The 24,642-nt window shown below is 29.6% G+C and overlaps 1 protein-coding gene across 2 annotated transcripts; it reads left to right on the top strand.

Annotated features, from left to right (window-relative positions):
- The first annotated feature begins 16,849 nt into the window (after window positions 1-16,849).
- Window positions 16,850-24,361, top strand: LOC129964182 (uncharacterized PE-PGRS family protein PE_PGRS54-like). 2 transcript variants are annotated; one of them, XM_056078902.1, is made up of 3 exons: window positions 16,850-16,939; window positions 19,607-20,380; window positions 22,385-24,361. In XM_056078902.1, exons 1-3 carry the CDS (start codon window positions 16,928-16,930, stop codon window positions 23,948-23,950), a joined length of 2,352 nt encoding a protein of 783 aa, XP_055934877.1. In that variant the 5' UTR covers window positions 16,850-16,927; the 3' UTR covers window positions 23,951-24,361. The 2 variants fall into 2 exon arrangements, with proteins under 2 accessions (XP_055934877.1, XP_055934876.1); XM_056078901.1 differs by having other exon boundaries at window positions 19,607-20,641.
- Window positions 24,362-24,642: the final 281 nt, after the last annotated feature.

Genomic DNA, 24,642 nt, shown 5'->3' with positions numbered 1-24,642 from the left:
ATATTGCATGATTAGCAATGTGGAGGATTATATTATGTGGAAGATTTTAAGATCAAATGTATTGATTTTATAGTTAAATAAAGGCATTTAGATAATAGCTTCCTTTTCCGAAATATTAGATTCCCTGATATTAAATCATTAAAATAACGTGCATATATTTATATTTTTATATAGTTAATTGATAAAGGTGAAAAATGTGAATTGAATCAGTGAACTATAAATTTTCCAGCGTAAAAATTTTTATAAAGATTCATATATTGAAATGAAAATGGAATTAACGATTCTATTTCTAAATTTATGTCTATTTTTATTTTATTTTTTTTTGTATAAGTAAAAGTACGCGATTTAGATGTTTGATGGAACGATAAAATTAGTGAATTTCTTCATAGCAATCACAGCAGTTTTACAGAATGCGCATCATGTTAAATTCAAAAAAATTTTAAAAATGAAAGGATAAATGTATGAAAATAAAATTGTATGGAAAGTATGATTAAGAAAGGGTTCTTCGAATTAAATAGAAATAATTTTTAATTAAAAAGCATCAAATACTTGTTTAATTATTAATTAGCTTAATTTTAATCACTTTTTAGACTTTAAAACGCCGACAGTGATCTTCCTCTTCTCTGAAAGAGCATATGTCAGATTTTATCATGATCGGGCATAGACTGTCAATTTTTTCTAAAGATGTACAAATAAACCATCTTCATATAAAGGGTCTCCTAAAATTAATTTGCAGTAATTGTTGGCAACCCTATTATAAAAAATCATTTGGCAGCTGATAGTTGAGGGTTACTAAAAAAATATGTATAAATAAATAAATGGAGCGTTACACGATAGAACAGCGCGATTTCATTATTGAAAAATATTTTTTAAAAAATGAAATTTGGTCGGTTACAATGCGAAAATTCCAGAATTGGTCTTCTAGATCGTGTGATTTAACACCACTGATTTCTTTTTATGAAGTTACTTGACGTTTGAATGTCAGCAAAGTCAACAAGCACGCGTTCGTTGAAGAAGGAAATTCGACGCTGCATCAACAAAATTCAATTACATTTATGCAAAATTTGGATCATGCAAAAAATGGTCATACAGACAAAAGAGTGTATCCAGCAAGACCGTGCAGGCCATTTGCCTATAAGTTATTCCATGCATAACTCTAGCCTGTGTAATGATCGATTCAATATATAACGATTTTAAGAAAAAAACTGGTTTACATTTAATTCAAATCTTGCATTAACACGTTGTTTTATCATGTAACGTTCTATTTTTACTAACCTAAACTATCAGCTGTCAAATTTTGTTTTTTTAATGTGGTTGCCAACACTTGACTGCATGAATGGGGGCAAATTCAAATCTTGCATTAACTTTGGGCACCCTTTATAAATAGAATTCGCAATTGTTTCTTAAAAGAAATTTCAATTTCATATCTCAGTGAGCTTATTTAAAGTGTTGTTTATAATTGCACAACCAAATATAAATAGTTTGAACATTTCATAACTTTTAGTTTCATCAGTTAAACATCGTTAAAGAATAAATGTTAACATTCGCAGTTCTTTAAATTATACATTATTTTATTAGAAGAAAAACCCAACAGATTTGATCAAAAGAATATTTTTTATTTATTTTGGTTTTTAAAAAGCACAGCTGAAAATAATTTTAATTTTATTTTCCAGATTAATTTATAAATCTCAAAAAAATATGTTGGCTCTTTTTTTTTTTTTTTTTTTTTTTACAATTTCAACAGAGCTGTAATATCAAAGAATTTATTTTTATCTGTTACGTTTCAAATCATACATCTTTTTAATGAGAAAAAAAAACAAGCGCAGAAACTTCACTAAATTTGGTCGAAAGAATTATTGTCTCTACGCAGACAGAAGGTCGGTAAAACGCGGTGTTAGGGGAAAGATATACACGAAACGACCTTAGAGCAAGCAAGAACGCCCACATATCACATTGTTCGCAGTTTTTCGTATTCATCACAAAGAAAGGTTATCTCAAAATTTTCCACTGTGGGATGGACGAGGACTTTAAAAGGGTTCAAATGAAAGGGTTTAACAAATGAAAAGTGGTAAAGTTCAAATAACTCGAGATCTTATGGTGGGAATTTATTAAAAAAGGTCGGATGAGTCAACATCAATAAGGCTGGCAGATTCACAGGAAAGGTGGTGGAAGTGTAAAGGGAATGAAAGTATATTCACTGGAGCAAGTTTTATGGCTACTTTTATGTAAAATTAGATGAAATCTCAAATGATGAATTTCTTGAAGCTTCAGGTAGATAAAAAGTTGTCAGATCATGTGTTGCTTTGAGCTACAGGCTTCAATTTTGCAATAATAAAATTTTTATTTTCGTTGCAAATTTATATTCTTCATTGATAAAAAAAAGTTTTGAAAATTTAACAAACACAAAATTGGAACATTGTGATACATGCATTGATGTCTCAATTTATGCAGTATATTTTATGAATAAGATTTCTTAAGCGATAAATTATTTCAAAATCTTGCGAAATTTTGAAACCAAGTATTGGCTAACAGCCGAGAAAGTACTTTCGATATGATCTTCAATTCAGATTCAGATTTCATTTTTTATTTAGAAAGGAAGACTTTCTCTTATTAAAATAAGACTCTAGATAAATTATAACAATAAATAAAAAAAATTTCCCAGGGATCATAATGTATTTTAAATTCTTTAAAAATATATACATTTTAACAATGACTTTCCTTTTTTTCCCCACAACCATTATTTATTAGAATCATTTCCATTGATATAATCAAATCCTTTTGAAGCGAGTACTTTTAGGAGCATTTAAGAAATGTTAAAAATTATAATAGTATTGAGTTTAACTTGCTATATAATTTCTAATAAATTATGCGTCAAAATATTTATAGTTATTTTGATAAAATTTTTACTAGATCTAACTATACGAGTTTTTCTTATGATATTGTAATTTATATAATTATTGATAGCTCTTTTTTATACTAATATTCAAATTGTAAAAAGAAAAAGAAAAAAAATTATTTTTATATCATTATTGTCTATGTATATATGGTTTTTATAAAGTACAGCAAGTTAAGTTCCATAATAGTCTTCAAGAAAGAAAACTCTTTGAAAGTAAAGCAAATGAATATTTACTGAGCAAGTAAAATTCAGTAAATATCCAAAAATATTTCCCTATCAAATCAAAAATACTGCATTTTCGTTTATCTAAAAAATAACTAGTAATAACCATATTTTCCCACTCGTATACTTTGCCTGCAATAAAAATAGGATCCCTAATATGCAGATGAGCATACAGAAAATGAAACCCACAGAAGGAAGACGTTCATTTAAATGCGCATAATAAAATATTTAGAATATCTTAAATTATTTCTCCTTTTTTTTTAACAAGACTTTTTTAGTACAAGATTCTAAATGATTTAAATTATGGGGTGAGAGTTCGCTTTGAGTTTGTTTCGTTTGTGCTCCACTAATGACACTCGAAGTCATAAATATCTTTGAATCCGACAAATAGATTTTCTGATTAAGGTTCAAATCGGATTTTTTATTCGCAGCATCAACATACAAGGTTTTTAAAGAAATAACCGACACTATTAGATCAAGTTAGTGCAAGTGAATCGAGCTCACTGAAATAAACAATGTTATATGAAGGAAAATCCTATTTTCTAATTGAAACTTTTATCAAATTTATAACGTACTTTTGACTTCAAGAAAAACGATCAAAATGCAAATATATCTTATTTATTTTGCATTTTTTGTTGATAATTTTAAATTATTTTATACGCAGATTTTTATTGTAATTTAGAATAGAGATACAAAACTATTGCCTACTTTAAGCTAAATGCGCATTGTCAATTTAATCTTTTTTTCCTGTTCGAAATTGTTTTTTTTAATTATAAAAATGCTCTATTATTCGTTATAAAATGTTGTTGCTAATTAGTTTCTATTTTACAAACATACAAATGGAAACGATTCTAAATTGCTTAAATTTTTTGTTGAAACAAAATGAATTTATAAAACTTGATCTGTATAAAATAAATCAGTTAAGCAGTCTAATAAATAATACTGTATCTTATTCCTAAAATTCAGATCATCAATTCATTAATCCAAAAAGTTAAAATACCGCCTTTCTTCCAATGAAAAAATAAAGAGAAAAATTCGCATAGAATTACACACTACAAAATATTAATTATTTTATTAATATATAATCATTAAATATATAACTTTAGTAATATTATTAACTAACTTTAATAATACCGTTAACAATTTATTTAATAGAAATAAATTTATCTTATTTCTATAAAATAAATTTCTATGAGATATTACTTTCTATAATTTCATCATATCCAGTTTTTAAAATCCTTTTAAGATTTCTTAAAAATAAATTAATAGAATTTAAAAATTCTAAGAAAAATCTCTGACCTTTCTAAAAGTTCCCAGTTTCTATGAGAAACCACAATGTACTTGACGTAAGATTTCAATTCCAAAGCCGGAGGGTTCAGGCACGAAACAAGAGTCCTTCAAAAATCAAGAAAAGAATTCATGAAAGAGAGCTTGATGCATGTTAAATCTGACACACTGTCAAAAGCCGAATATCTATCTATCCATCCGCTCGTGTAGGCTGAAATTTGTGAGAAGTGGAAGTTATTGGCTGAGTTTTCTCATGAGCTAACATCAATTTGTAGGGATAAAGTGCGACCCCAAATAGCTCTCTGTTGTTTTGAAAATGGTCCTTAATGTAACTAAACTAAGTAATTATGTATTTGTGAGAGATAATAAGTTTTTGAATCCAAAGGTGACGAACTTTGATCTTGATTCCAACAACGCGCTTGTATGTACATGAAGTTTGATACCTGTTAAATTCCTTGTAAATAAAAAAATAAAATAATCAACTGTGAGATAAAGTTATAGAGTGACCATTTCAGCTGATGTATTTTGTTATTTGATACGATAGGATGTACATGTTTAATTTAAACAGTAGAGGATTTAGAACGTCTTGCTGTCAAATAAGTTTCCCATTTCACAATATATTTACCTTAATGACTTATGTCATGTTGATTTTTTTATCTTAGTTTTTATTTTTTATTTTTTTAATTAGTTTTGTGAAAATGTATATACTGTTGTGGGGATTTGTGTATTCAAATCTCGGATTCGAATGTTAGCGATTATTCTTCTGTTATCCACCAGCATTCAGTCATTTTTTAATATCCATATATCAGCTGTAACCGTAATTTATATCTGTGGATATATAAAAGCCAATATTGTCACTAAACTTTAGTATCAATTCTTCATGTCCTGAAGTAATACCCCCCCCCCCCCCTTTGCTTTAAAGTGATTCTCCTTATCCATCATCTCATCTACCACCCTTTTATGGGTTAATTTATGATTATGACTGTGCATATTTAAATAGATGCTTGATGTTAGTAAATATGATAATGGCTAAATGCATATAATTAAACTGATAGGAATTTCATCAATTAGACTTGAACAACTCCTAACATTAAGTTATATTTTATAACTCATAAAGCTTGCTTTTTTGCATTTTTTTTATTTCGTATCATGGCTAATAATTTTTGTAATCCAATTACTTGCGCTTGTCCTTCTGTCCTCTATTTATAGATTGCTGCCTGGTCAAAAATTCCTCCACTGAATACAAGACATTATGCAGATTCAGAACGAAAAAAAGAATTGTATATGAACATATATCTTATAATTTAATTTTTAATATAAATAATTATTTATTTACATACAACATATGAGAAAAAAATGATAACTGAAGCAAGAATATTTGTAACGAATAATACAGATACTCAAACTTTTTTCTTTTGGTACGAGTTGAAAATTACTATATTTTTCACTTAAACATTGCAAGGAAAAGAATGCCTTATAAATAGGGAAAAAAGTTAGAGCTACCGTAAAAATATAATTCAATTTTTTCGGTTCAAGTAATTGCATTGTTCCAAATTATTTGGAAACTTTTTAAAAACTAATGAAAAGAGTTGAAATTGTTTAATAACTAGATTTTGAAGACAATTAACTGAGATATAGAATATATCTCAGAAACTATAATTAATAATTAATTAACTTCAAAAAATTATAACCAATGTCGTCATTTATGCTGAAAATGCTTCAAACCAAAAAAAAAAATTAAATTCTTATAGAATCGATATATTTTCTTCTGTAGTAAATTTCCACTTGCATAATATCATTTTAATATTACGTATATATTATTTTAATATTGTATTTATATTTCAGAGATAATCAAGTAATAGAAAAACTAAGATATGGGCCAAATAACCATGTCTAACTGTACGATGTATGCAAGTGAATATATCCATTTGTTAAGGAATGTGGAAAAATCTTTTCCTTAACTTCAATAACTAAGAGTACGTGTCCGCTGTTATCAGAGGGGTCAAAAAGTTAGGGCGGATGAGGAAAAGGAAAAATCTTGCCTTTTCAAAAATAAAAAGATAATTCTTTTATGTCTGTTGAAAGAGGCAAGAGCTTTAATATAGTGGCTACTGTAAAATATAGCTAGGCTAACGAAATAACTCAATGGAGTACTCGTATGGTTTAATAAAATATGATTCAGAAGTTCCCTCTGGTTGACCTTCTGGCTTGCTATAAATTGTTAGATTGCAAAGCTTCGTAGGATTGTAAAGCAAGTTGAGTCTGTCAAGAAACTTTTGCTTTCGTTAGATTTGGTTCGAAATTTGTAATAGATCAATTTTGTTTAAAGGTCATATGTTTAATTTCATTCAAATATTTTATTATACTTTCAGATTAACATTTTTCATACACTCATGAACTGATAACGGTTAGAATTTGATATAAATCCATAATTTTTATCATCAATCGGTATATAAAATTATCCGACTATGATTTATCGGATTTACAAGTGCAAGGAAAAACATAATTCCAAAAACAAATCCGTACAAAAGAAAATTTAAAATGTAGAAATTCATAAATTTCGAGGCTAAATTTACTGAAGATTAAAATGAATTCTTTTTATATATTTCGTATAAGAGAAAGGGAAAAGTAAGAATTAGAGTTTCAATCAAAAATACAATCTTTGCCAATAGAAATTTACTGAACCTCTTAATAAAGAAAGAACTGTCCGTTGGCGAGTCCATAGGCTAGACACTTCAGCTTAGGGCAACCAAATTTAATACATGTAAATTGAAATCGGCATCTCGGATCACATTATAACATGCAAGATAAAAAGCGAAGGCAGAAAATGATTAATTAGGGAAAAAAAGAATGGAAAAAAAATTAATATGCTATTAAAATTTTTTAACACCAACCCAGTTTTTTTGCATTGTTTTTTTTCTCTTTCTTGGACAGCATTATATGGGTATATATTGTCAATGAACTTAAAATCTCAAATACAGGGATATGAACCACTTGGGAATAGATTCAGAAGCCTAATAAAACGTATTAAAAATATTAATGAAAATACAAACCCATATATATTCATCCGAATCCTCAAAGGTCTTTCTTAGAAAGAACTTTCAAGAATAATGAAATCATTTAACCTTGTCGAATTTGTAGAACTATTATCAAACAATATACGATCATAGTTTTATTAGGGTAAATTATGCTCCATTCTTTACATTTCAAAAAGATTTATTCGCTTTATTCGCGTCTGAATAGAATAGATTAATCTATTACATTCAACTCTAATAAATTAAATTTCATTATCAATTTATACGAATGCTCAAAGCTTGTCAATAAATTAATGAATCTTAAACGTTTCGATTTCCAGTTGTAAAATATCGTCAAATGGAATATCATTTTAACTCAAGGCAATTAAGCTTTAATAATGTAGTGCCTTTAACAAAGGGTTTTGGTATTGGATTTCAGTACAATGGATTTTGATATTATGACATTTCTATTAGTATTCAAAGATTTGCGTAACAATATTTCTATTCAATTGTAATTCTAAAAAACTCTTTATGTAATTTAGAAATCAATGAAAATTTCAAATTGGTGAATGGTAACAACAGTTTTAATGTAAGAAAATTTATCGTTAATAGCAAAATTAATCGTTATTTTCAATGTTAAATTAATCGTTTTTTGCAATATTTTGATACACTAAATATATTATGATATCAATTTCAGAAAACTTAAGTTATTTAAAAAAAAATAATGAATAATTTTCCAAAGTACAGCGAATTTTTGAATAATACTTTATATTGTTTTTAAATCATTTTTTTTTCTCAAAATAGTCATAAAGAATTACAATTTTAAAATATTATTTGATAAATTCGAAATCGATTTTATTATTTATCTCAGTTTATATATTTTTTTCATTACTATCTAGTAATGCGCAGCATAATTTAATAATGTATGAATTTGTACACTACAAATCGTTTTCTTTATATCACAATTTTTTACTGTTTTTTTTATACGAAATGATATTTTTATGTAAAGTATTTAATATTTTTTCATGATATTTAAAAGTGCTACACCTTAATTTTAATATTAATAAAATAAAAGAATTTCTTACGTTTTTTTTTAAATAACATGTTTTTTTGGTTTTTATAAAATAAATCAAAATTATTTTTTATATTTTTGTAAAATTATATATACTGTCTAGTTTTTAATAAAAAGTTCCACATTTATCACTTTTTATAGAAAATTGAATACAAAAGACAATAAAATTGGTGTGTAGAGTTCTAAACACTAAAATAATTAAATACAATCATCTGAGATATTCATTACCAATCAGGTTTTCGGGCCTTATCAATATTTTCAGCCTTTAATGAGAATTTTTGGCCTTATTTTCTTTTATTAATCTTGTTCACAAGGCAGGGAAGAATCAAAGTAACACAAAAATTAAGAGTTAAATGAACTGATTAAAAATGATATGGATAATTAGTTGCCGATTAGTTCATTCTACTGAGATAAACATTAGAAATCGGTAAATTGCTTTTTTTTTTTTTTTTTTTTGGTGAAAGGAGCAAAACTGAACGAAATTTACTAAAGACGGTAATTAAAAATATTTTGGGAAATTAATTATAGTTAAGATTCAAACACTATTATATTGAAACTAATATATATATAATAATTAATTATTAAACTAATATAATTAATATTAAGTTAATATATTGTACACTAATATATAATACTGCAATGCATTGAAACCTTTTTTACTTAAATGTAGTTTGCTTTGTTTCGTTTTTTTGTAAGAAAGTCAAATCAAAATCGATCACGAAAATACTAAAAAGTGATTAAAATTAGCATGAAAACTTTAGTGCCAAAAGTTAAAATACATCTGCATAAACATATTTTAGTAATCAGTTATTATCTTGACTTCGTTTCGTTCGAAAACAGAAACTAAAATGTTGCAAATGAAAAACAATATGGAAAATTAAGTTCCAAATATCAATACAATGAAAACTGCTACGATGGATTATTGTTTATTAAACAGTATTTTGTTTTGTTTCCTTGTCGTGTTTCCATCTTTTAATCATAATAGTTTATGACTGAAAACTATTTATATATACAGCTGGCTAAAAATTTAAATTCATTCATTAGCATTTAATCGAACCATTCATTTAATCTAACCATACTAACCATTCATTAGCATTTAATCTAACACCTTCAGCAGCTGCATCAAATAAGAAAATACCCACAACTCCTCCGACTCGGAAATAAGGGGGTAACAACCGGATCTGTGTGCACCACCGCTTATACAAATTGGTTTTCACTTTCTTTTCTATCATTTTCAATTTCACCTTTTTATGGTGGCCGAAAGAGGTTCCCCCATAATGCGCATATCGTGAGAATCGTGTGTCAAAGAAAGTGGAACATGAAAACATTATAGCTAGTTCGGACATGTGATGAAGTGGAGATAATTTTTATTGCCGGAATCAAAGTATGTCCATCGCACTTGCTCGCATATTTATTACCGTTATTCATTATGCATCTAGGTTTTCGAATTGCTATAACGAGTGCAAGAAATTATTCTGATTGTGAAAGCGCTTTCCACGATAATTCAATTGACACATCTTTCAATCCGTTCTTTCTTCTTATCAAACATCAGTGCGTGCGATTATTATGAAAACTTAATATACGGTCTTCTAACTTATATAAGACGTGATTTAGTGCTTGACTGTCTATGTGAAATTGATTATGAAAGGCAATTTCAATGCTACGTTTCAAAATATAATGAATGTATAGCTAAAAGATTATTTCATAATTTGTAATGAACGTAATATAAAAGAGGCAATAAACAGATTCAAAATGAAAGTAAATAACAAATAACTAATTGACGATATTAAACAGCAAAGATTTCTTGAGAAAGAAAGTATGTTATGGATCCGTTATCTTAAATGGAAATTCAAAAAAAAAAAAAAAATAGAAAAATTTCGAGCAAAATAATAAATATATATAGATATATATAATTATTGCAATATACATATACAAAATAAACATATTGCAATTTTTACCAATGAGCATAATCCGTTTTAAATATCCGTATAAAATATTCTGTAGTTTAAAATAAAACTTCAGAAATAATTTTAAATGCGAATTTAAAAATGCTTCATGTTTGATGTTATCCGGGTGGGGAGAAGGGTCCGAAGAAATTGTTTAATATGCAATAAATATCAAATTTAGTGTATATGAAGACATCTACATGCATTAGGTCAAACTGGACATCACAGTTCATAAATGGGTGATACAATTCTGTTTAAAAATGTATGACTTTTTTTTGTTGCTTTTTAAATCAAAAAATATATATGCTTTTTATAAAAAATGGTTTTCAAATAAAATAAATGTATCTCTAAATTTTGATAATAATTATAATGCTTATTGACATTTCTAAAATATGAATAAAGCATTTAAAAAGTAAATAATTCTGCATTTAAATTAATATAACTGAATAAAGAAAAGGCTTTTGGTAAATTTTAAAGATGATACCGTGCTTATAATAGTTTATTTTTTTTTTTTTTAATTTTCTATGCAGTTACCTGATTTGGACTTTTTCCTAAATATAAACAATTAAAGCATTATTATAATAAATGTGTTACTATACATCTTCATATCTTTTAGAAGTTTTAAATATCGGTTAATCAGATTCCAGTAAATAGGCTTTGTCTAATTTCAGTTTATATCACATTACTAATACTATTATAATTTGTAAATACTATTATAATTTGAATAAAAAAAGGATTTATACTATTAAATATTAATTTAATATTGTATAAAATATTTTTAATTCCTTTCCTTAAGATCAGGTCAAGAAACATTAATAGAAAGAAACTCCTTGTATAATACATAATTCATTAATCGCATTTTGATGATTCATAAAAACCACATTCAACCACAATAAAATATACATATATATTCATATTTAAAGAATGTTCTTAAAATTCATTAAATTTGTTTTATATAAACTGCACTATTTTATATAAATTGTAAAATTTATATTGCAGTTTATATAATCTTGATTTACTTTAAAAATACATTCTTTACTATTTTGTTCATTTGTAGCCTAATATTATGCTTTATATAATCATATATTAATGCAATGCATTATTGAAAGCTTTGGATTTAACAATAATGAAAGAAGAACCCTGATATCACATAAAAATTAACTATCTAGATACGTTGTGTTTTTATAAATAAAGTAAAACTTATGGTTTAGTAATATGAAAGTGATTTGTTTTATGAAAAAATACTAACATCCATACTAAAAAGAAGATACAGAAAACAATTTCAGAAAATATTCTGGTACATACATTGAAATCATTGAATACATAACACAATTCTCGAATTTGAAGAATAATTAAATATCCATAATTGCTAAAAATATTTTTTTAGTTTTTTGAGTAACTGCGATACGTGAACTGCTAATTAATATACTTAATATACTAGCATATTAACTAATATTCCAATATTATGTGATAAAATATGAATATTATATATGATTATTATAATTAGATATGAATATAAATATTGCAATTAGATATGAAAAATTGATTCTTTCAAACACCAAAATAACAAGGATAGAAATTATTACTTAATGTTTATGTTATAGAATATTATTCTCAAAAAATGTACAAAACCCACCTCAATATTGTGAATCAATACTTCGAAATCTTAAAATACTTGGTAGGCTTTCAGTTGTTTTTGTTTTTTTTAATTCGAAATAAAATGTTGTATTTTTTTTCATTTCGTAGCATTTAAAAAATATTTCCATCCATAACTGACATAAAAAATATCATATTCATATCGATTAAAAAATAGTCGCACAGAAAAGTATGTTTTTTTTAAAGTGAGGAATTTTTAGTTAACTTATTATTCCAAATTTAACTATTTAAATATCTATTAGAAATAAAACTTAAATTATCAGAATTATAACTTTCAAAAAATATATTTACAAAACTATAAACGAAATTTTAAATGAAATACAAAACATTTTTTCTTACGAATTTATGTAAGCAAAAGTAAGAAAAAAAAGTTTTAAAGCTTCAAAATATTCATGATTTTTAAATTATAATATATATATATATATATAAAATAGCCACAAGTGTGTATTAAACGTTCTAAAAGAGCTTATCATTACTTCATGCTTTTTATTCTTCACTAAAGACAATTATTATTACTAGCCACTCTTCAATTTTATAATTATTTTCAAACATTAGAAGAAAATGCTGCCATTTTAGTTGCTCAGTAAAAGCGTTTCACGAAAATTTTAACATGATTAGTACTTAATTTTCAAATTTGGCTAGATTATTATTATTAAGACATAAACTGAAGTAGTGATATTTTTGTGTCTTGGTATAACAGTTTTATGAATACTTTAAAATAATAATAACATGTATAATAAAAGTGCAATTTAAAATTCGTTTTGAATACCGATCCCTTGAATTTACAATATGATTAAAGAAATAACCGTAAAGACTATCCAGTCTTACATTACACGGTACAAGAAATTTAATATGACCTATAATTCCTATCTTAACTCCAAATCGTGCCATAAATATCACCATTTTGTTTAAAATTCACAGCAATCTTAACATGAACCATTAAATTAGTTTTAGTACTTTGTAGACCGCCATTTCTTCTGACGCGGAATGGCGGTTCCAAGTTTATGTGAAAATGAACGGTTAAATATACTTCAGGTGCCCTAATTGCTTTTCAGAAGATTAGAAGATTCTCGTCTCTCTCCACTGAATATTATTACTTCTAATTGAAAAAAAAAACCTTGAAAACAATTACTCACATTACATTTCGCCCTTAGATATTTCTGTTTATGACGATACAATAATAATAAAACTGTCCTTCAAAAAGTCAAACATTAGATTCGTTCCTAATTCAACAGATATTACTTTAATTGCACATCATCATCAAAATAATGATGATGTAGCTTTTTCTATGGGAAATCCGCTACTCTGTGATCTAATTGTGAAGGAATGAATATGCCAAATCTTTAGGATATTTTGCAAGAGTAATTGCATTGGTTTCCGTATCAAGAAAGTGTCCTCGCTTTGAGACGAAAGCATAGAAAAAAAATTCCGAAAAGAAACTGATGACACTTTTCAATTATTCTTAACAAATCGATTAGTAAGGAACAATGATGCGTCTGCAGATAATCACGGTAGTAATATTCGATAAACAATGAGAGTAAATAATCGTAATAACGGGAAAAATGTTTCCCGTGCACGCTCTAATTTTCCCGATTCCGAGGTCACAGCCGTGTCGAGATTGATTCCATTCCGTTGTGTATATTATTATACATTTAAAGAAAGATATTATGGGGAAAGTTTCATGCTAACTTTTCGTAAACATCGATCTGCATTCAGTTTACTACAAAAATATCGATTTATGATGTATTATTATGTATTTCAGTCATTAAAAATCGTTCAATTTACATTTCAAGTAATAAAAGATAAAATGAAATATATATCTTTAAATTTTATACAAAAAATTTTATTTATTGATATGTTCTTGCAATCATTGGTCTATATAATGGTCTATACAGATCAGCATAAAAATATAGAATTTGATTGAATTTTTTTTTTTGAAAAAAATATTTATGCCATTATTTTTTAAATTATATTATTTTTATTTCGGAAGCTAAAAACGCACTCACAAAGACAACCAAATTTATAGCAATTATATTTTGTAACGGAATTGTTTTTTTTAATTTATTGATGAACTTTCATACAAATTTTTTAAAAAAAATCTTAATTTTTGAATGCGTTGTTTAGCTATTTTTTGGGGAAAAAAATGATATAGTTGTTATTTAACAACCTAGAATCTTTTTAATCGAAATTTAAAATATATTATTGAACGTAATCAAGATATTGTTTAAAAGAGAGCATTCAGATTTAGATGAAATTATAAAATGAAGTTAAGCATAGAAGTCTTGCACCTCATCTCCTCTCTCTTTTATATACATATAGTTTTGCCAATTTTTCATAATTTTGAATAAAAGTAAAATATAAATTTAACAAGGTAAAAACAATATAACAATATTTAACAACTTTTAAATGAAAAAAATATCGAAATATAAAGATTTTCTTCAGGTATTACTATAGAAAGTTTTATTTAATAATGATATAATACGCTTCCCAAAACACAATTTAAAGTGCTACCCCTCCCCAAAGAAAAACAAAATATATTTAAAATTTTATTAGAATAATGTTCCTTTTTGAACATACTTGATGCCATTAATGAAATGGATAAAATAATTTCAAACCAGTATTAAAGGATGAAGTTGACACCTTAACAAGTATCATCTCTCCAAATTTCTTCATTGAATTTTCGGTGAATCGAATCTTGAAACCATATTCTTCCATTTCCAAAGCTAAGACTCCGCCAGTAGGTCGATTTTTAAAAAAAATTCAAAGTGCGTTAGAAAAATATGTATGAAATTTACACTAAAATCTATATAAAGTTATTTAATGTGTTAATAAGTCGTCTCCAAGAAATAAGTTTTCCATTATTCTAAGGTACTCATAATTTAGTATTTTTACTTAAATTTTAATACATGTCATTTTTTTATTTTTTGGAAATACAATGGAATTCGATCATTTAAAATCAATTCTTTTCAAGAAATGATTTAGAGATAAATAATTATATGATTTTTCCCTCCATAATAATGACTGTACATCTCACAACTGAATGGTCAGTCAGGGTTTTCGCCACCTTAAAATTCATTTATGTGGCTATATTAGAAGTCACTCCGATATTTTGACCCTTTGTCTACTAACTGAACATATGTATCCTGCTAAGCTCTTAAAATTATATTAAATAGTTTTTAATAAGAATACTTTTTTGGAAGTGTTATGACTATTAAGTCCCAGCTTGTAGTTTAAAAATAATTTCGAAAAAGATTTTTGAACAAATATTTTTTCTTCTGAACCTATTCTTTTCATTTGTTTAAAAAATTAAAAAAAAAGGTTTTTTAAAAAAATTATAATAAAAAAAATACGATGTTTTATGTTATATTACAAATGCTTCTCGTATGTATAACAATAAGCAAGAATGGGAAAGAAACTGAAAAGCTTTAATAGAAGAAGTAAGAAGTCCTAAAAAATAAGAAAATTGGATAGATCTTTACCAAATATCTTCAAATGCGTAATCGTTTATCCAAATCCATAAAGTCTTGCCATAAACTAATTCCAAAGACATTAACTGAAAATCATCGAAAACATAAGCGATCGTAAATATAATTTTTTTTGGATAATTTCAATAAAATGATTCAAAAGCTCGTAGCTCCCTTAATTAATTTGCTTATTTGCGTAGTAAATTAATTAATGTTGATGAAAAAATAAAACATCAGTCAAAAGTCAAAAGTTTTTATTAAAACACAAAATCCAAGAAGCCCCTTTTCTGCATTATAAAATTTGAATTATCACTTTCGATCGATAGACTCATAAAAATAATTTAGCTTAAATAAAAGTTTTCCCAATTATCCCATATCCATATTTCGCAATTCGTCATTTCACCCTTTCTCTCAATTCATCATTTTACCACTATCATTTAATATGCCATATAATATTAATAATAAAATCATTAAAAAAATTTCAATAAATTTTCAAAAGTGCATGCCTTAATGAACTATTTTTGTTTGCTACTGCAGCCGAATTTGATAGATGGGAGATAATGTCTATTTTTCCAAAATTAACATTCGCGGCATCACTTAATGTCAAAAATGAGTTTAAATTTGGGAGTCCTTTATTTTTGTAATATCATTGTGTAATTATCCAATGAAAATCAGTAGATTCAAATATAAAAGTAACTTGACTCATGCGAAGGGTTTTTCGACTATCACACTCCCGTATTTCGCAGTGCATCATCCCTCAAGCATTCCTTGTCCTTTTCCGCCATTTCACCACAGTCCCCCAATAGATCAAACCTAAAGGCATTAATGAGTAATCAGCAAAAACATAACCGTCGACGGAGCTGCACGTAAAACAAGAAAGAACAAAGGGGGAGGAGGAGAAAAGAAGTGGACAAGGGAGAGAAGATGCACGGAAGAAAAGAAAAGTGAGAAAAAGTAAGAAAAGAAGAAGAGAAAAAAAAGTGAAAGTGATAAACGCAGTGATGGGATGAAGTAAGTCCGTCCTTCTCGTGTGCTGTTTCATCTGTTTGCCCTGATTCCGAACTCGTCTCGGAAAGATGAAAGGGGGGAGGGGAGGGAGGACTCTCCAGTAGGAGATTCAGTTTACACACAAAGAGACAGAATGGGGGGGGACAAAAAAGAGGAGGAGGGAAGGAAGAAGAATACGAAAGGGAAAGTGTGATAGGGTCAGATCTGAGCGGGATGACACGCTTTCTTGATTCAGTATAAAAGGGCCTTGGTGGACCATGCCGGACATCACTTTCCTCACTGGCTTCTCTCCTCTAAGAGCTTACAGAAGCCCATCCAAGGAGTCTTGCATTCTCTCGCAAAACCAAGGGACTTAGATCGCCATGGAAGGCAAGGTGAGTATTCCTGAGGATTCTGTGGATTAACGGCGAAGTTTACTGGATTAACTTATTTCATCTGAAGAAAGAACTTAGAAAGCTTTATATGCTTTATCAAATATAGCTCATTTTTAACAATTCCGATAACTGAGATATTGCAAGTGTCCCAGTGTAAAAAAATTACTCCAGTGAAATCAAATGTATATAAAATTTAAGGTATTTCCTCGGTGTATCATCGTGTGTTGGATTAGTAGTTTATAAGTTTAGTGCTAAAGAAAATGAATTGAATGAAATGAAAGATATTGCTTATCGTATAGTTAAAAGATTTTAGAAAGTTTTGATGGATTGTATAATGATCAAAAATATTTTTTCTTTATTGGTCTTTATTTCCTTTATTTTATGCTTTTCATACAGAAGATATTCAGGAGTTCAGCACTGCAACGATTTAAAATATACTGCTTGCTATAATATACCAGAAATAATATAAGGAGCTGTTATATTTTGCTTTTTTATAGATCATGCGACATGCAAATAATTTCTAACTAGTTTCTACTTATGAAATAAAGCTTAAAAATTTAGATCATGTTAAAAAAAATATTTTTAAAAATTTCGATTTGGACTTAAGAGAGGAAGTCCATTGCAATTTTAATTAATGAACGATAATCATTTTCAGTTTCTTAAATTAAAAAAAAATTAGTTTGAGTTTCTAACTTATATTAATAGTAGTAAACAACGCTGCTAAGTATGATCTAATTTAACTCCTCTATTAATCTTTCGTAATGCGATTCGTAAGAATTTCCATCCACTTTTACTTACAAAGTAGAGAGAAGCTTATAAAAGAAAATGTGAAATTTCTAAAGATTAATAAAAGTTATTTTAAAGAAAGTTAGTTCCTCTAACAGCTCAAAAAAACATCTATAAAAAGTTTTTTCTGTTATTATTTTCAGTGACTAAAATTATCTATTCTAATTATCACATGTGATTTAAAGAAGTACCAGTTATTCTGAGGAAACAAATTATCTTTTGTTGCATTTTATATTATATTATATCAGAGTTAGTAATCTTTTGATTTTTAAAAATTTAAGCGCTTATTAAGATTAAAAAACGAATGAATTCCTACGCACTCTGTTAAAGAAATAGTATTAAATTCGAAATAGTCTCCGAAGTTCCAAACTTCTAATTCTTTGAAACGTATAAACATAATTAGACCGCATGTTTTTTATTTTTAATATATTATATCTCAGTTTAATTTCAGATTTCTTCCCTGAATTTAAATATACTTATTTCAAAACCTGCATCTAAATTCAAAGCATTTGATATCTTAAGAAAATTTTTAACATGATTTTAACCCATGTTTTCAAAAATATCATTGCACGTATTTAATAATGTAGAAATGATGTTTAATATCCAAAGATTCAAATTTTTTTAAATATAGATTCTCAAAATTTTCGTTAAATAAGCGTAAAAGTTTCATAAATCCTTTTAGTTATGCTTAACGCATCGAAATTTTTAAAAACACCGGCAAAATTTCAAATTTCGTGCCAAAATAAGTTAATTAACTGTGCTGCCATCTACCGGAAATTAACTCTACTTTATTCTGGTCATCTGTCGAGCAAATGGAAACTGTGTGACTTTAAAATACTAAACTCGGAGCATTAGAAATGAAATAATATTATAAATATAAGCCGAGTATTTTTGCTATTCTTTGAATTAAAGAAAATACTTTAAAAAAGCGAATTTGACTAAAATATAAAATTAGCTAATTTTATAAAAATATTCAAAACTTAAAACACATTATGATTTTTTTAAACTTTCACATGGATTTCTGTAAGTATGAAAGTAAGTCGAAAATCTTGATAAAATAGATTCTCCGTATTCCTAAGTTGAAAATATTGTTTAAAATACAAAAGTAAAATTCTGGCTTTTTTAATCAATGTCATTTGTGAATTTTTGAAATTACGTTCGATATGTCATATCAAATAAGTTCTCTTTTCTGAAAAGTTAAAAATAATGGTTAAAACTGAAGAACAAACGATTCCCACCATTTTATTCAAAGTCACTTTTTAGTTCTTGAAATTACTTTTGCATTAAAAAAATGTTCTATCGGAATCATTTTTAGTAAAAATTAATTATTACTATTGTTTTGTAATAAATAAAGTATATAATCCGTCTTGAATTATTGTTATTAACATTTCAGTAATAAAACAATCACTCTTTCATATATCGGATATTCCTGCAATAAGCTGATCCTAAAATTAAGCCAACATAATTTCCAACCTACCGTAAAACTCCTCCGTGTTTTATGTAACTGGTGATAAAATTTATTTTTACGTTACATATAAAATAGTGATAAATTAAATTTATATGTTTAAACAACGATATCAATTGTTGAATTTTGAACACGAGAAATCAAAACTTCATTTTGGGACAACAAAGACAATGAATCGATGATATTCATTATTTATAATTTTTATTTCAATTTTATATATTTGCGACAGAATGAAAATCTCATAAACAAAATGGAATTAACCAGGAAAATTATGTTAAAACTTGATTTGATACTCATTCCTGCAATTACACATTTAAAAAAAATCGTTAAATTATTCTGTTGTACTAAAATTTTTCTCTTTCATATACATTTAATTTATTTACCACTTAGTAAATATTTTTTTTATTGCTTGACAGGTTTTACTTTTAAGCATATTGCTACTAGCATCAAGCCTAGGTAAAGGCCTAGGAGGCGGAGCTCAAGGTGGATATGGAGGAGCTGGAGGCCAAGGAAGCTACGGAAGTGGAGCCGGTGGAAATCGTGGAGGAGCAGGTGCCGGTGGTTATGGAGGAGGAGCTGGAGGCGCAGGAGCCGGCGGAGCTGGTAAAATTGGATTAGGAGGATTTGGCGGTGGAGCTGGAGCAGGAGGAATTGGAGGTGGCGGCTATGGAGGTGGAGCCGGAGCCGGCGGATACGGAGGCGGAGCTGGAGGCTCTAGAGGCTCTGGCGCTGGTGGCTACGGAAACGGAGCTGCAGGTGCCGGTGGTGCAGGAGCTGGTGGCTACGGAAACGGAGCTGCAGGTGCCGGTGGTGCAGGAGCTGGTGGCTACGGAGGAGGAGCTGGAGGTGCAGGAGCTGGTGGCTACGGAGGTGGAGCTGGAGGAGCTGGTAAAACTGGATTAGGAGGATACGGAGGAGGAGCTGGAGCTGGTGGAATTGGAGGTGGCGGCTATGGAGGTGCAGCTGGCGGAGCCGGTGGTGCCGGAGCTGGTGGATATGGCGGTGCAGCTGGAGGTGCCGGCGCTGGTGGATACGGAGGTGGAGCTGGAGGTGCTGGAGCTGGAGGATATGGAAGTGGAGCCGGAGGTGCCGGAGCTGGTGGATACGGAGGTGGAGCCGGAGGAGCTGGAGCAGGAGGATATGGAGGAGGAGCCGGAAGTGCAGGAGGATACGGAGACAGCGGAGAACAGGTTAGACAAGGCGTACAATCCGGTTTTGGTGGCAATGCCGGATTTGGTGCAGGTAAAGCTGGAGGTGATGGTTCTGCTTTTACAGCAATTGGTGGTGGCTATAACAACCAAAATGCTATTGGAGGGGGATATGGCAGTGCACAAGGAGGATTTGGTGGTTTACGAGGGGATACAGGAATAAGGGGAAGTTCCGGTGGCTTCGCTGGTGTTGGTCAAGGAAACTACAAAGGGGAAGATGGTGGCTACGACAATGGTATTAACGTAAGTCCTAAAGACCACATCTCAATCACTGCAATATTTGGTACTTAAATTTATATTTCACTCATAGTTAATTTCAATGTTATCAAAATTAAGATTTCCTTAAATGTGCGGGTTTTTGGTTTTCACTAATATAACAAAATACAACTTTTCCAACTTGGGAAAAAACAGTGCAACCTACTACAATGTATAATATTTAATGTAGAAATTCGTGTTAATTTCAAAATTCAAAACAAGTTCTTAAAACATGTATACAATTTTGTAAAAACATACACTAATGGCTTTTAAATAAGTAAAATCTTCCTTATTTTCTACTTTTCTGATTCTGAAAACTTATTTAATTTTTATAAATTTTAATTGAGTATTAATGATAAAAATATTGAAATAATTATTAATTTTTTTTCTCTGATAATTACTAAATAGGATAAGCTCATTTTCTGAAATTATTAAATATATACTGTTTAACCATTTGTTATTTTTAAGAAGATATAGATAACTATAACTATAGATAACTTTTAAAATATTTTACGCTCAACAAAGAGATTATTACCCCATTTTTTTTCTTATAGTACTTTTCAGTCGGGAATTATATTGCTTTTGCTTCTTAGCTTGCATAGTATTAGCTTATTGCTTATTTGTTTGCCCCATAGGAAAAAAGAAGCATAAATAGAATAAAAAGGCTTAGCAAATGAAAAAATTATAGTTTATAACTGAATTGTTAAATTTAAAACTAAAATACATAAATACTAGCAGTGGAACAGTTTTGTATAAATTTAAGTAAATGGAAAACCATTTATTTTATTTATTGGAAAGACTTATATATACTTTCTGAAAGTATATATATTATTTTGTATTGCATTGCAATAATTATTTTTACAAGTTTTATACTATTTTTAATTTCTCACACAATTCGATTTTCAAAGAAACTTACACTTTTTGAAAAAAAAAACACTTTTTAAATCATAGTGGGAAATGATTTTCAAATATTAATTCCTTTTAATGAAAGCGTTCTGAAATGTATATCTCACTTTGAAATCAACTGTTAATATAATACTTAATTAACACATTCATATGTTTAGAAAACATTAAAATCTGATTTCAAATTTTGATGTAATGATATTTCTAAAAGCAATTTCTAAATATAATTCAACTTCAATATCATTTAATATTAATATTTTTATATGCTGTTTACAAGTTTGAAAGCTTCCAAAATTATATTCCAAGCATATTGTTGTCAAATGTTAAATAGGACAATGTAATTTGATGGATTAAATATATTAAGAACTATTTAAATCATATAAAGGTGATTCAGAAACAAACGAATCAGATTTATTCTCTAAGTATATTTCTTTTTATACTTAAATTTTAGAATAAAAATTATCTTGAAAGAAAAATGTAGTATATTTTTACAATTTAATAAAATTTCAAAAGCTTCATATTGCCATTATTGCTAAAAATGTAACTGAAAATATAATTTAAATTTACAATCAATGAATGTTCTTCAAATAACTAATTGACAATACAGTTCCCTAAGATAATTTCAGCAGAATATTTTATCCTAAATGTAATCACATTTGTGATTAAATTAAAATTCAAAGTATGATACAACTTCATTAGCTCAAGGTTAAACCGGTTTGAACTATACAATAATTATAAATATAAGAATCCAAAGGGGCGATCTCTGAATATTCAGATCAATCACACCAAATCATACCAGAAAATAATACTAATTTTATTTATTTCCAGTACCCTCCTCAACCTTATCAATTCGACTACAATATTCAAGATGAAGAAGGTAACACCAACTACAGACAAGAACAAGGAGATGAAAACGGAAACGTTCGAGGAACATACGGATACACTGACGTTGATGGAGTATATAGAGTTGTTGAATACGAAGCCGACTCCAATGGATTCCGAGCTAATATCAGAACCAATGAACCAGGAGTTGGCAAGGACAATCCCGCTGATGTCATCATGACTGTTGAAGAACCACCAGCAGCTGTTGTAGCCAGATACGCTAACAATAATGGACAGAAAGGATCCGCTGGAGGACTAGGGGGATATGGAGGTGGAGCCGGAGGATATGGTGGTGCAGCCGGAGGACAAGGAGGTGCTGCAGGATATGGTGGTGCAGCTGGAGGACAAGGAGGATCTGGAGGATATGGTGGTGCAGCTGGTGGACAGGGAGGATCTGGAGGATATGGTGGTGCAGCTGGTGGACAAGGAGGATCTGGAGGATATGGTGGTGCAGCTGGCGGCCAAGGAGGGGCTGGTGGTGCTGGAGGTAGACAGGGAGGATATGGAGGAGCAGCTGGTGGACGAGGAGGAGCTGGAGGATATGGTGGAGCAGCTGGAGGTCAAGGAGGAGCTGGAGGACAAGGAGGAGCTGCGGGATATGGTGGTGCCACTGGTGGACAGGTAGGAGCTGGAGGATATGGTGGTGCTGCTGGTGGACAGGGAGGAGCTGGTGGAAGAGGTGGAGCTGGAGGATATGGTGGTGGAGCCGGTAAACAAGGAGGTGGTGCTGGAGGTTTTGGCGGACAAGGTGGAGCTGGAGCCGGAGGATATGGCGGACAAGGTGGAGCTGGAGCTGGAGGTTATGGTGCAGGAGCTGGTAAACAAGGAGGTGGTGCTGGAGGTTTTGGCGGACAAGGTGGTTCTGGAGGATATGGTGGACAAGGAGGAGCTGGAGCTGGAGCTGGAGGTTATGGTGGAGGAGCTGGTAAACAAGGTGGAGCTGGAGCTGTTGGATTTGGACAAGGAGGTGCTGGAGGATATGGTGGACAAGGAGGAGCTGGAGCTGGAGGATATGGGGGAGGAGCTGGTAAACAAGGTGGAGCTGGAGCTGGTGGATTTGGTGGACAAGGTGGTGCTGGAGGATTTGGTGGACAAGGTGGTGTTGGAGGATATGGTGGGCAAGGAGGAGCTGGAGCTGGAGGTTATGGCGGAGGAGCTGGTAAACAAGGTGGAGCTGGAGCTGGTGGATTTGGTGGACAAGGTGGAGTTGGTGGATATGGAGCTGGAGGCGCAGGTGGACGTGGCGCTCAAGGAGCAGCAGGTGGTTATGGAGGGCAAGGCAGTGCTGGCGGCTATGGCGGAGTTGGTGGACAAGGAGGAGCTGGTAAAGCTGGAAAAGGAGGTCTCGGTGGTGGAAATGGAGCTGGAGGATATGGCGGTGGACAAGGAGGACAAGGAGGCATAGGAGGTGGTGCAGGCTATGGGGGACAAGGAGGATTTGGTGCAGGAGGTGCAGGAGGACAAGGTGGATACGGAGGATCCCAAGGAAACCAGAAGGGTACCAAATACTAAATATGTTTGAAATATAAAGAACTGCTTATAAAATATTTATAAAGATTCTAGCTTTACAAGAATCGCTGTCGGGACACAGTGTCAGTCCTGAACGGCGACTTGCCGATATCATCTCATTTGAAATCATAGGTGAAATATAATTTCATCTTACATGTTATTAACGCGGGTGCTCATTTGAATGAACTTTTTTTTTTTGTAGCTTGTGTGTTGCAAATGATATGGCGCGCGTATTTCTCTTGGGGCATAATTACTTGGCGGAAGAAACCCTTCCGCCAAATAGGTCATCTTTGTTCATCTTGTACACTTGCCAACATATGTAATCCATTGTGAAAATGAGCGTTTTGTCTCATAAATAAGATGAACTGTCGGGTTTCTTACTATTTCTGTCAAAAGTCTACTTTTTTTGTTTGAATAAAGTTGTTGTTATATAAAATGAGTTTTAGTTTTTCATATTTAATATACACACATTAACCTCATACTTTTAATTAAACATTTTCGTATTTCTATTTGAAATTATTCTGCTTTTATATTAAAATTTAGATTTGGATAATTTAGACTTATAAGATTACTAAGAGATTCTGTTCTTTGTATTTTATATACACTCATTAACTTCACATTTGTAACTGAATATTTCATGTATTGAAATTATTCCGCTCCAGTATTAAAATTTAAATCTCAGAATTTGGACTTAT

The sequence above is a fragment of the Argiope bruennichi genome, chromosome 3 (genome assembly GCF_947563725.1).
Source record: "Argiope bruennichi chromosome 3, qqArgBrue1.1, whole genome shotgun sequence".
In the NCBI taxonomy this organism is placed as follows: Eukaryota; Metazoa; Arthropoda; class Arachnida; order Araneae; family Araneidae; genus Argiope; species Argiope bruennichi.
Note: the sequence above shows the minus strand (reverse complement) of the source record. Positions and strands in the feature narration are given on the sequence as shown.